Consider the following 14,767-nt stretch of genomic DNA (forward strand, 5'->3'; position numbering starts at 1 on the left):
TATCTCACTTGAATCTAGCCTCAACTTTCTTACGCTGAGAAGGAAAAGTCAGGGGTTTGAGCAGAGCAGAAGGCGATTGTGAGCAAGTGTCACGCTCGCCGCAAAACATCTCTGTCCAGCTCGGTTCCCCTTTGTTTGAAATTAGTAAAAGCGCCTCTCAAAGCTTTGTTGTGATGGACAGATGATGCATTTCTGCACATCAGGGAGGAGTTTCAGTGTGTGTGTGTGTGGGTGTGTGCGTGTGTGAGTGAGTGAGTGTCCTTGTAATGGGGGCCTGCTGGAGAGCTCATTCAGACCCAAGAACTATGTGGTTTAGCCATTAAGGCAAACTGCATCCACACTCTTAATCGTGGGACGGGGACAAAAGCCTCTAGAGGAAAAGGCCGGTGGATTTTTACGTGATATTTGTGGGCCCGCTGGACGGCGACCCAACAACAGATTTGTCTATTCTTCTCCTTACCAAAAGGGAACACCACAAAAGGCAGTGTGTTCTGCTTCATTTGACCCTGTGGAAAGCATATGTCCTTCCATCGAGGCAGTATTCTCCCCAGAAGATGGACTGCCGTTGGGGCCATAGAAAGCGTCCCTGCCCACTCGAGTGTGTTACAATGCCTTCAAACAAAATCACTTGTCAAGGGTCTTCTCTTTTCGGGAGTGTCTCTATCCCCCGACCACCCTTTGTCACTGCAAACATGTTGCTCTGATGTTTCAGACACATTTTTCTAATGTTTTACACTCCATATAATCCGCTGTGTGTTGGGAAGCCTATTTTAGTGCGTGACATAATTGATGGTGCCTGCGACCTTGCAAGGGTCAATCTGGCAGAAAGGGCTTGGTTTCTATCACCACGGTGATCTCAAGAGCACACTAACACACCCACACAGACACACACACACACAACCTCAGGGTAAAAATTAGAGATTTTCCGTGCTCCTCCAAGATGCTAAGAGAAATTCTTAGCATCTTGTTTTGTCTTCAAAACTCCAGACAGAATTTAAGGAAGAGTCTCATAACTAATTAGAAGAAAACTTTAAAATCCATTCAATGTTGCATGATTTTCCATTCACCAGTTACCACTTTTGTAACCTTTCTTAAATTAAACGCTTGCATGATTTTGATTATAAGAACCCATTCAAGTTGCATGGATAATTTGAAAGACACACACTCATCATGTAATCATTTTCTTTAACTTTATTGTTTTCTTCGGTGTGTTTGGAATGTCAAAGGTTGTGGAACTCTTGAAAATAGGGAGACCTTGATAAGCAATGTTGACACATTTTTGGTTTATCAGAACACACACACCTTATCAGCCAGCCTTAATGGAAACCGAGCAAATCAAATTTGAGAAATGCCGCAATTTTGAGCCATCTGTAATCATGTGACAGCAGGCAGATGGTAGAACAACACACACACACACACATACACACACACACACACACACACACACACACACACACATACACACACACACACACACACTTTTTATGACTGTGAGTGTGATGTCACACAGAAGTGAATGTGGCCCGGTCTTATTTCTTCCTTGGCTAATATAATTTTTTCCACCGGTGCAGAGTTCCCCCCAGGAGCAAAGTAACTTGGTGGTGGCATGCAGCAAACACACACAGATCCCTTGTCCAGACTCGAAGTGGCCCTGGCAGTATCACAGCTCCCCAGTTGTTTATATCAGTGAGCAGAAGCTATCCATTACCCCGAGCAAGGTGCCTGATGCCTTTTTCCAGCAGCAGTCAAAGTGAGATTGGTTTCTTGTATTAGGAGGAAAAGAGAAGGTCAGACAGCTAAGACACCGCTGCCAAACTCCCACTCCACGGGTCTATGAAATCACATGTCGCTGCGGCTGAGCTTAAACTGCCACAGAAGCCAATACAGTAACAGGGATTTAGAGAAAGAGGGCTAAAACATACAACTTGAGCGAGGTTGCTAATGCGTGAGCCATTGAGATGGGCCAGCAGAGGTCAGGGAGGAAGAAGGGTTAACGCTGAGAGAGGAAGATCTGAAGTTTGAGTAGACACCTTTCATAGCAACAAACAAATTTTCTCTGCAATTCCAATTTAAATTTAAAAGGAGTATTGTTTGTTTTAAACCCCTCAGATTAAAATTGTGCCAACGTTTGTTATTTTTTTAGAACAATTAAACAGTGACAGGCTTTTCTTTTCTTCTCACTTTATCGTCTCATCATGGAAATTTGCCAAATGCCTGGAACAGAGATGTCGTTTGCATGAAAAACTGCACGAACAAGTCTCACGAATAAAATGTTTTGTTTTTTTAAAGTTAACCATTTGGAAATGAAGCCACTGACCGCAAATGGAAGGGCTGACAAGAAAAGTTTTTTCCGTTTATGTGTTCTCCCGGCACTTTCATGAAGGTTCCTTTCTTTTTACAGGGCAGGATTTGAACTACTGCACCATCAGACAAGCTAAAATCTTAGACTGTCAGAAGTGGGATAGATAGATATATAGCAGACTGAATGTGTTACTCTTTTCTATGTTATCCCAGTCTGTGGGACTGAAGCTCAACAGGTCCTGCACACAGCTTTAGCAAATCCAGAGATTTATAGCATTTGCTCAACAGTGTATTCACTTACACCAAACACAAGGTAATTTACTGTGATGATGTAGGTGATTGCTGGCAGCCAATCTGGATCAGCCCTCCCAACTTGTGGATAATCTTAATGGTGGCTAACTTGGCTGTTTGAACGGATGAGTTTCAGATGTATTGGCCAGCTGATTTACAATTGCATAATCTATGTCAATTCCTGCACAAATCAGTCTGAACTTAACATTGACTTTTCCTCAATCAGAGCAGAAGTTTTAACATGCATGTAGATGTACTGATTGACTCTAAATCATTGAATTTGTTTGCCAGCTTAATGTCACAAAGTAAATATTAATTTGCAATTGGTATCATGGAATTTTGGACCTTTCGCATGCCATCATTATAATTTAAAGTCCCCAGCAGGGGCTCAACAGTCTCAAACAGGAGGATAGATTTACTAGTAACGGCCATGCTCGCCTCCATATGGGCAAACAGGCTGGTTGGCACATGGAGAGACAGGGGAGTCTGCAGCCGTGTTGTTGGGCCTGTTATACATGCTAGTGCCAGGGAGACCCAGTGTGGTGGCTGCCAGTTTCGACAGACAGAGGTGCACATAGGAGGGGCGGCACCATGGTGGGAAATTAACACCAGCTACCAGCCAAAACATGGCCACTGTTTGGCATTCGCTAGTGTTCACTTTTTGTTGGTATCTAGCCATCTACAGTATTATTTAGGGGTGTAGGCTGGACCGGAAATTGCCCTGGTTTGTTCAAATAGATCATACCTACAGTGAATTTGGGATTCATGTTCTTTTTTGACAATTTATACGTTTTCTGTGAGTGAGAACACCAGTAGAAGTGTTCTGTGCGCCCTTAAAACTTTTTATGGGGTGTTAATAGTTTCTGAGTTGCTCTGGTTGTCAGGTAGTGATGTAAACCTTTCTGCTGCATGCATTTATTTAACCTTATTCCTTCCCAGCGCTCACCTCATATTATACTTTAAGATATTGCTGTATGTACCCCATGGCCGGAATCGGGTGTAGCTTTAACACATGTACAACATATCACATTGTGTGCAGTAACAAGCTATCTTTCCAGTTGGTTGAGGTGTGTGGAATGAGTGACAAGTTGCATCTGATAGATTAGACAGATGCTTGTTGGTGTTAAGACGCAGTCCTGGCTCTAGGTGTTAGTGAGGCGCCCCAGGCTGCCCTCCAGCCAGCCTCTGCTTGGAATGCTGTCATCACTCCAACTCTACATGTATTTGTTTACCTTCCCTGCCTCTGGACATGGCCGGAAATGTTTATGGCCATACCCAGCAAGATACACAGGGTTGAGTTCTGGGGTGTAGGGCTAAGCGGGACTGGCGGTACCCAGGTCTTTCTTGTCCTTTCGTTCACCTCGGGATGTGGCCTGGGTTAGAGGGACATCTGTGGTCCACATCAGGCTGAGAGAGGTGGAGGCTGAGGACAGCTACTGTCATCGTGGGGTAAATAGAGAGAAAAAGGGGGCCGGTTAGAGCCAGCACATGCTCAGAGATAAAGGTCTGTGGTGTGGCCGAGGATGACCGAGGCCAAGCTTGACCAGTAAACAACCAGTGGGGTGTCTGAATGGCCTGGGGATCAGCCTTGGGCTAAACCTGAAGGCCTCTCTCAGCACCGGGCCCTCTAAACACATCATCGTACACACAGCCATCACAGAGAACAACACACACACACACACACACACACACACACACACGCGCACACACACTATGCAAACACATTTTCAAGGCTGGGACACTTGTTAATATGCATTCACATCCAAAAACACACTGGCAATTAGTTTCATTTATTTTGACCATGCAGTTTATTTATATATTTCCATAGTTACCATCATTCTTCTAATGGTTGGGTAGTTTTGAGTTTGGCAATACATGAATAGTAACAACAGTACATTTTGTTGATTAAATGTCATAATGACTTCACCTTGTTAAGGACGATCCCTGATAAATGCCCCTTTCACATTATTTGCCAATATATCATATACATTTGATTTTGACATACATTCAGATTCTTCCTGTCTTCATCTTTCTATATCCATCAGATTTACCTTGGTAGGCGACGCTGTCTTCCTGTTCTAGCTACTCGTTCTGTTACCAGGTCAGCCCGTGGAAGAGCTGAAGCAAAACCCCGAAAACACGTCAGTGCAGGTTTTAGATCAACCAGGAATCACTTGTTCTTCAGTGCCGCGTTTGAATCACTGACACAGTTCTACACGGCCAGTATGGCAATACAATGTCTACAGGCTGAGATGATGATGTGCTCTGAATGCACTTTGTGGCAGTTTCTTATCCTGTCAGTCATCCTCAGAGCATAGGGTTTGATCCAAAACGAAGGCTACAGTTTCCATAGGGAGTATAGCCGGCCCTGCTTCCTCCTGGTCACTGTAATCTTTGGTGTCTCCTCTGAGTCAGGTGTAATCAGTCACACACCGCCACATGTTTTGACACCTGTCCTGTGTGGTGTGGAGGCAGTAAGCATATTACTGTGTAAATCGCACCCCTCTCCTTTGGCAACACACACACACACACAGACAATCAAACATGCCTTCACATGAATTAAGACAGACAGGTGGGTTGTCAGGGAGGGATTAAAAAAGCGAGAGGAGAAGAAATGAAGGTTCCCTTACATTGTGGGTTTTTTGAAAAGCGGGTTGGGATGAGTGAGGAGGCGAGTGCCTGTTAATGGGAAGAAATGAACGCGCTTGACTGGTGGATGTGACAGGAAGAGACTGTTCTTAACAAGGCGTCAGAGTCAGTCAGAGTTACAGATCCATCACTTCTCTGAGGCTGGAAGAAGAGCGGGGAGACATTTAAGGATATTCAGAGAGAGTCTGTGAAGGGTAGAGAAGAAGAGGGAGATGGCGAGGGGAAAGAGGGATTTCAGTGTGGCTGACAGCGCTGCATTTAATTTGGGCTGCCAGATCCTTTTTCATTTGACTCCCTCTCAACCAGCTTAGAGGCTGCTGAGGACTTGGAGGCGAAAGCTTGCCAGGATGCCTCAGATTAGCGCTGACATGCTACGTCACACTTTAAGCTGGCCTGTAATTCATGTTCAACAGGGGGATACTCACACATTACACTGTGCTGTGCAGGACGTGATTAATTGACTCACACTCTAATATTGAGTGTAATTTGCCCGTCCTCTGATGTGAAACTGACTTTATACTAGACTTACTGTATGTCGCTGTCCCAGGGATGCTGTAATGGAGCGTTTGCTCAGAGCGGCGTAAAAGGAGGATAGAGGGAATAGCTTCAGGTAGTCCTCTGTGTATGAACCCACTGCAGCTTACACAAACATGTGCATGTACTCTCCCTTGCTGCAGCACTGTTTTACACACAGAGGGAAAAAAATTTACAAGTTGACATAACAATGTTTTGGATGTAAAGAACTAATCCAGAAAAATGTTGTTAACGCTGTTCAGAGTATCGGTAAAGTATACTGTATATAGTACTTTATTATACTGAGCGACAATATCATTAGTATAAGTGTCGTACAGTATTTCCTCTTTATTAAACCCAGATGGTTTTGATTTGTCACTCTCCGAATGAAGTGAAACGTGAAACCACCGAATGTATTTAGCCAAGATGACATTGATCTTTGTAATGTGCGTAGTATCAAACTGATGGAAGTTAAATAAAGATAGGGACTCTGTAACTGCGTTTTTGTTTTAATTGGCAAGTTCTTACTATTGAGGTCCATCTGTGGTTTACATACCTTATCATTAAATTCTACTTGATGCACTTGCTTTCCACTCTTGCTTGCATTTTCAGACCATGCTCTTCCTGTCCACGGTGGAGGAGGAGGAGGAGGAGGAAGAGGAGGGGGGCCGAGCAGGGGAAGGCCGGAGGGAGATGGCAGAAACTCTGCTCTCTGCCTTGACAGACAGACACCAGCAAAGACAGACATGGAGAGACAGGTAAAACAATGTGCCAACAACTGATACGTTGAAAAATAAATCACTGGCAGACATGTGTGTGTGACAGGTAAGGTAAAACCCTATACAGCACCGTCTTCATTCAAAATGGAAACAGCAGCCCTGCTATTAAAAGGTTTCACTCCAGACCTATTTTGGAAATGAGTTACTGTGTAATGTTCAGTGTTTTGTATGACAGATTTTAGTATACAAACTGGCACACTTTTTCTACACACACTCATTACTGGGTGCTATTTCCATGCCAGTTTTTTTTGTTTCAAAGGGATTAAATCAATTTTTTGAAGAGAGGAAATTTTAATAGTAGAGCTTGGTGTGCTATATATTGTATGTTTTGAAAATTATATCTATAAATTTCACCCTGGGGCTGCAGAGCTATTTTAATTTCCTCACTTCCCCAAACCACAAAGCCACAAAGAAATCTGCATATTGGCAGTCTGGAAACTTTTCATTTTATTTAGAATGTTTACTGGTAGGAATAGTCAAAGGTCTGATATAGAGCTGTAGAGAGCCCAGAGCGGCAGTCTGTCTTATGGGGGATCATTATAACTGTGATCACGTCAACTAGAAAAATCATCATAATTATCCCGTCACTCCTACTTTCATTCAAAGTGAATCGGCAGTTCCTGTGTATACATCTGTGTTATAACTTCGATTTTGCTGCGATTAAGGCAGTCAATCTACTTCTTCAAACATCATGTATGCACCATAATGAGGAACCATAATACCATAATAATATCAGCACAAATCAAGGTATGCCACCTCTGTGTGCATTTCCTCATATTGCAGTTCTAATGCATCTTGTATATTCGCTGACTCTTCCGCGTATGCATCTTTATCGCCTTTTCTTGTCTTAAAAGCAATACATAATCGGCGTAGCCAGGGCTTGTAAACGTTTAAGAGCTGATGTGAATTCCATAGATATGTGGTGCTGTGTTTGTTTGTGCCTGACAGCTGGCCCAGCTATCACAACGACACGTGTGTCTGGGATAAGCCAAGCCACTTCCTTCCTTTGAGATAAGGCCAGAGAGAGCAGGGATTAGTACACTGGCCATTCATTCAGATAAAGAGGGCCTCACACACACACAATACTGTTATTTTAGCTGTTCTTCCTCTCAGTCACTCTCCCCCTCAGCACTACCAAGGACACACACAAACACTTGATCTGCATTCACATATGTTTCGCTGATTATTGACTTTATCAACAGATTTGACCTCGTTGGCAGCGCAATCCCCTCCACACACACACACACACTACACCAGAGAAGACCTGGCGCAGAATTACAAAAAGCAACATCTTTTCGCTTGACGATATCAACCTAACTTCTTACAGTGTGGCCACTCTCATCTTTCCCTGGAGCGCCTCTGTTTTGAAGTGTCCCCTCCAGTTGACCCCTAGCGTCGCCCCATCCAGATGAGCCTTGTAAACAGACTGTTTCCAGACACCTTGCTTTGCCGTGTTGACGCCTGCAGCCTCACAACTCCGATGTAGGGCCTTGCCCCTCTAGTGCATTCCAGCCACAGGTGCTGAAAGCTAGAAACCATCTCCACACACACACCAAGCCCCTCCCACACCAGTTTAACATCACCGCCCCCCCCCCCCCCCCTCCTCACCACCACCACCACCCACAATGCAGCGTTTCAACCTACTCATCATGTCTAACCCGAGCTGTAGCTCAGCCCACCCTAAGATCTTGACAACCAGTATCACAGGCCGGGACAGGAAATGCTCCGTCCCTGTCGGCGAGGGCAGACAGACGTTTACTCTATCAACAGTGAAAGAGTGATTAGATTAGTTTGGGAGGGGGCAAGCATCCCACACAATATGTTTGAACTCCAGCTGCTCCCGATATGCCTTCTCTCCTTTACACACATTAAATGTCTGCGTCTGACCCCCTACCCCCCTGTCCCTCTTACAAAAAGCCAGGGGTCATCCTGTCAAGTGGCTGTCAACAGATAGCATTTACACAAAACTAAACACATGGCTATGTGCAATGTTAAGTGAGAAGCTGATACTGATTAGAGAGACTGAAGCACTATGGACTGTCTCATGAGTTCTTTATGGAGAAGAAAGAGTTTGTATTTCTTTATGGATACTATGAAGAAGTAAAATGGAATATTATAGAAGCCAACACAGAGGGGATTTAGTTTACTTCAATTTGATGTATTCAAACCTTCATTTATTTCCATAAAAGCACTCAGTAGAATAGGACTTTTGAAATTAATTTGCTGATTCATTTAGCTGGGTTTTTTTTTATTGTGCCTCCTAATTAGGTTTTCGCACAATATGCAACAGGCAGGCTTTCATTATAATACTGCCTTTTGTTTCCATGTTTTCCATTCAGCACATAATGCTCGCAAAAGGAAGGGAAAAAAGAAGAAAAAAACATGATTGATGACTCTTGCTAGAGGCACATAAACATAAACACCCAGCACTGATTGATTAAGTTTCTCACTGACTTTTGTTTCTTAAACACCAGTTAAAGTAACACTCCGCTCTGGAACGCAGGCCTGCCTAGTTGCCCTTTTTCTTCTGCCTCCGGGGCATTTTTAGCACTAGCAAAGAGGGAAAGAAAGAGGAATTGGACCCCGTGACCAGTCTTCACAAGTGACTTATGGGTACTCAGAGTGAATGATGCCGTGGCTCGCCCCACCAGCAGGAGCAGTCCATTCATTCACTCAGAGCCAACCAAGTTATGAGAGCTTTTTTATTCTTATGAGCTTTTGTGGTAACTGGGTTTTCCCGACGCACATGGTAGATTCTTTGATAGATGCTGCCCTCCGTGTCCCTTTGGTAAATGCCCCGTGAGTACCTTGGAAGTAGATGGATTATGATGTGGGTGGGTGAGTGCGCCATGGCAGAGCCGTTGAGTATGAAGTGCAGATTGAAGAGTAAAGTACAACCTCTTGGGTACGGGCACATTAGGTGAATCTCTGTGGCACTAGAAGTACTGAGACGAGAAACCCTTGGCACCGGTATTATTAGGTTTTGAAAATGCATCTAGTCTCACACAGGTTTGAGTTATACGGTGACTATACACATAAAATCCAACAATATGTCATAGTTTAGTCTTCAAAAGTGTTTTAAAAGTTTCACTTAAAGAAATACACCATGTGATGCTGTTTTTCAGATTTTGTAAATCTATTCCAACAGCTATGTCGCAACGTCCTGTAAGAGATGACCGCATGCTGACCTTAGAGACCGTAGAGGTCACCACTCTGACCAACAGAAAAAAAAAGCTTTGTCACAGCTAGCACGCAAACACTGAAGGGAACAGCTGTGAGTTTTGTACTGACCATGCAAACTGCTGTAGGCTTTGTAAGGTCATTATATGATAATGAAAATCATTACAGAATTACATGGGGGTTTAGGACATGAGAGCAGTGGGGAGGGGAGGGGAGGGCCACATTGGGTTTGATAAATGGACTGTGAAGGTGCCCATCTGGCCCTCTCTATGGCTTTTTCTTCCTGCTCTTTTATCCACTGTCGTCCTTTACTACCCGTCTTTCACTCCCTTCCTCTGTTCTCTGGCAGGCCAGCGTAACAGCGGCTAGCCTTAGAGTGAAAGATTAACAGAGTCCAAATTCTGCTCACCTCTGTGGAGGAGAAAAGAGGAGCTGAGACAGATTGAGGTGTTTATGACCCAAACCAGGGTTTTTGCTTGACTTGGCAATGCATGTCCTCCCTACACTCAGCTTGGACCAGTAGGAGAACAGTCAGCCATTGACCTCTGGCTTCGGAAACAGTTGGACAGCTTTGGGTGTGTAAATCAAGATGTAGCTGCAGTTTGGGGTCACGAGGGCATTCATTGTTTTGCTTTTATTTAAAGCAACTTTGAATGTTGAAATTTAATATTTATATTTATAAAGCTGCACAATAACAAACATACAATTCTGTAGAAAGATAGTGTATGATATAAATGCAACATAATACGACACGTAATGTTCAATATATCCAAAATCAGAAGTAATTCACAGGCCATGGGTGAGTATTTATGAAGTACAATCAAGGGCCAAACCTCCATAGCTTAAGTCATAATCATTAAGAACTCACCGAGACAGAGCAAATGGTCGGTAATGGTTTGTGATCTGTATGCAACACGTTTCTGGCAGAGCAGGCAGAGCTTCTGAAAGGCTTTTAGTCATCTGTGGTCCTTTTGGGATAGATAACAAATCTGCCACATTTCACCTTCTGGAACATGCTAGTGCTACATTTTCAGTGATGTTGTTCCTTGTGTCCTTAAACTCAGACCACGTGACAAGATTTTCAAGGCGGATTTGGTTACAATTTGAGATCTGGCAGAGCCTTGGGTTCATTCAGAGTAGCTGAGAGTAGACACACTGTAATGCTGTACTCATGTGTCTACTCAAATCTCTTCCAATTAGTTAAGCCTATAGAAAATGTTTATTAATTTTACAACATTTAGCAGCACATTTAAATTACGAGTTGAGGATGTAAGAAGAATTGCAAAACAGAAGGCCAAACTCCAGTCTGGGATTTTGTTGTTTTTCCTCAAGGTTTTCTTGACCATTTGGTATCCATACAATCAACCGAATAGCTCATACTGCAAAATTACCCTCCATTCTTTGGCAACTTCTGCAATCTTCTTCAGCCAAAACGCAGACAGCAGAGCCAAGTGAATGAAAAATATAGTTTCTTCTCTAAAGTAATATTGTATGGTAGATTGCATGTCAGCTCAACTGCCAGATTTTCACCTCTTGTTGCCAAGACTGTAGCATGATGTTAACCATATCACCATGCTACTATTTAATGAATGCAACACAATCACTGACACATATTCCCATATCATATCATGTTTCATATCCTGTTAGTTTAATTTTAAACTGGCATTTCTTTTTCCTTAGAAATAAAAGGGGAAAGACAAGGGACAAATTCACAAAAAGACCATTCTCTCTCTTTTGATTTTCTTTGTTTATTTAAACAGGGACTGTGCGCAAAAAAACAATTTTAAATCTCAAACTGAGGAGAGAAGCTCTGTGCCAGATTTAGCTCTAAGCTAATTTATATCTGCTATCCCTAGACAGGTGAACATGAAATAAATGACAAATCTTATTAAAAAAAAGCCATCCTTACAAAACAAACATTCTTTCAATCTCTCTTACAATTATCCAGAATTACACAAACTAAAATTAAATCACACATTGCTATACGTATCCACACATGACCAGTCCTGTAAATCTTACAGGATAGCAAGTCTGCATGAAAGCTAAACGACGAGCATCTGTAGCATCGTACATCTGTTAGTACTGTTAGTCCAACTTGTTGAAAGTTAGTGAGGTCTTTATCTCAGGACAAAGGCAACATCAGCTGACATGGCAAGCAGTGCTAAGGCACAGAAAAGGGGCTCCACGTGTCCACAGCTGCACTCATCACTCAGCTGTCCAGCTTGACTCCTGACCCCGTAGGGCCATCTCCCAGCCTGCATCTTCTCTTTGTTTCCTGCCATTGTCATCCTTCTCTGCCCTCACCTGGGCAGGGCGCCCCTACACAAAGGCCCCAGTCTGTCATCAAACCCAGGGGTCACCAGGGGCCAGCAGGGGCCGGAGTGCCGAGGTTGAAGTTATGCCCAGCCGGGATGACCCATACCAGTGTTGTCAGCTACCAGTTACACCCCTGTGGAGACGCAGCGAGTCTCTGTAAAAAAGGAGGAGAGAGACCTTCGGCTGGGACTTCTTTCCAAGAGCGCCGACATTTCTTTTGTGATGTGCCTGACAAGCCCCGCCCCCGTTCTCTCACTAGGGTGGGGCAGGGTGTTAAAGACACAATGGGGGTCCCCTGTCCCAGATGGGAATTGGAAAGATTGTTGGTGTCCTGGTCACAATGAAGATAGACAGACCTCAGCCTTGTCTAATGGGCCCAATGACCTCCTAAAGGCCTTAGAAACGCAGGCGCCATACTGCAGGGAGGGCCATCTTGCCACGAATGACAACTGTCTTTACAACCTCAGGACTTTGTTGGGTTTTTACAGACTTCTAGCAAAGCCATCACACAGTCATCTGTCACTAACAGAATGGAATGGGAGGTGTTTGTGTTGGGTAGCATCTGAGTGGATGAAAAGGGCTGATGTCAGACAAGATAGTGTTATGAATATTTGTGTTGTTTGGTTTTCAAGAAGCTGACATCGAGCTTCGGCGCTGAGAACGTGTAGACGTAATTAGTGTGGGAGGAGCGGCGATGTTTGGGTCTGGCGGTCATAGAGCAAGTGTGCGCAGATTGGCGGCGGGTCGGACCGGGCATGTTGTCAACCAGGCCTGTGTGATGTAAGTTGCAACCTGAGGTGACAGGTTAATCAGATCTCCGAGACATGGCCCCTGTGTTTGCCTCTGCATCAACCCCCACCCACCCACTACAACAGCCATCCTGTTGTGCAAGCAGAACAGACGGGGGCTAGCTCAGTCTGTTTTCCTTGGCACGAGCTGTCAGCCAAAAGTTTTGCTGGCTGCACCTTTGTTTCTCTTTACCTCGGGGCTTTGTTCACTGCACCGGTGGGCAAACACCTGTGTCTTGTGGGTTGGACGCTCATCTAGCAACCGCTCTCCCTCCCTCTCTCTCTCTCTATCTCTCTCTCTCTCTCTCTCTCTATCTCTCTATCTCCATATTTCTGTTCTTCTTTGCCACCTTCTTTCACCGTTGCTGGCATTGTCGTATTTACTCGTTTTTGGGGCGCTGGAGGAGAAAACAAATAAGGACATATCATCTGTCTCTTTCATCACCAGCCAGCCTGTAATTAGAGCAAACGTAGTGGTTAGCCTTAGAAGCTGTCGTCTAATTTGTCTGTCTTTATCTAAAACATGTCTGTGTGGTCCCTCAGTTCTTAGCTCCGAGCATGCAATCAAGATTGCCGGTGGCCTGGGTGTAAGGTGTGTGTGTGTGTGTGTGTGTGTGTGTGTGTGTGTGTGTGTGTTTGATTATAAATGATAAATTTTTCCACCCCTGTTCAGCAATCAGTCAGTTATGCATGACACGGCTGACCTCAGCAGAACCTCACAGCTGCTGTTTCTGTAACAATCGTCCTCCAGTCCTTAGTTAACTTGCCTGGAAAGTCCATCGAAGTGTGTCATCCTCTTGCAAGGAATGCGCTTTGAACGTAATGACTGGTGCTATTTCTTTATGTTCCACTTACAAACATGTTCTCTGCGTATATGCGTGTAGCTACCTCTACCCTAGTTCTCAAACTAGTAGTCAGTAATTAGCCGCCCAGGTACCTGCTTTCTCTTGTTCTGTGGTGAAGTGTGGGAATAGGTTTGCAAACTGGGCGAAGATCTGGATCACACGTAGGCGCAACTGTGTTAAATTGCTGACGGGTTTTAATGGGAGCTATAATTTCATAATTATGCATTTCATAGTAAAAGCCTAGTGATGGAATGATGCATAGAAGGAGTGAGAGAAAATGTCATTAAAAGTACCGTAGACATTTAACCACACTTGTTACAGAGACAGCTGCCTATTAAACGCTGCCTTTCTTTAATATGGAAACAAGATTTGTGTTTGGAAAAGACAATGTGGTAAGGGTGGGGGTGTCGATGTGTGCGTGTGGGGGGGGTGGTGCATGGGTTTAGGCCTGTTTCAATGTTAGTCAGGAAAACCAGGACATTCTTTCTGGTCAAAGCCAACATCCCAGAGAGCTGATAGAGGATGATTGGGTAAGGATGTGTTGGCGGCCGTGTGAAACAAACAACAAGAACGTGGAATTATGGGTCTGCAGAGGAGAGGGTGTGTGATCCAATAACATTGTCATTAGACCTTGTCTCGTCTCAAGCCCGTTCTCCTTAAAACTAATTGCTACTTTGAAATATGTTATTGTGTTACGTGTGTGTAGCGTGTGTGTGTGTGTGTGTGTGTGTGTGTGTGTGTGTGTGTGTGTATGGGCTGCCCCAGGTTCTTGTTTGTAGCTCTTCTGTGAAGTTAAGTGTTGATTTGCTGCATTCACACTCACACATTAGACATACGTATACCACATACTTCACTCCCCTCCTTTTTCTCCACCCCATCTACCACTAGCACCCCACCTGGACTGCCCCCCCACGCCCCCTCCAACCCCCATCCACGTACACACATCTTTCTCTCCTCCTCTGTTAATTATAACCTACACCGCTGGAACACTTCATTTCATAGCAAGCATATTGTCTCTTCAAGGCTGGCAGGCAGGTCATAAATTATCCTGAAGGTGAGGATGGAAGTTGGAGGAGATAGTTATGAAAATTTCATCTGTCTGCCG

At 44.2% G+C, this 14,767-nt stretch overlaps 1 protein-coding gene across 1 annotated transcript in view; it reads left to right on the plus strand.

Annotated features, from left to right (window-relative positions):
- The window catches only part of fto (FTO alpha-ketoglutarate dependent dioxygenase), a 113,315-nt gene that overhangs the window by 44,744 nt on the left and 53,804 nt on the right, over positions 1–14,767 (plus strand). Inside the window, exon 8 of the mRNA XM_076155906.1 lies at positions 6,367–6,512. Within this exon, the coding sequence (XP_076012021.1) occupies positions 6,367–6,512 (146 nt within the window). The remainder of the gene's footprint in view (positions 1–6,366; positions 6,513–14,767) is intronic.

This window comes from Genypterus blacodes, unplaced genomic scaffold (genome assembly GCF_046128005.1).
Source record: "Genypterus blacodes isolate CSIRO-AG114 ecotype Tasmania unplaced genomic scaffold, CSIRO-AGI_Gbla_v1 ptg000067l_1, whole genome shotgun sequence".
Classification (NCBI taxonomy): domain Eukaryota; kingdom Metazoa; phylum Chordata; class Actinopteri; order Ophidiiformes; family Ophidiidae; genus Genypterus; species Genypterus blacodes.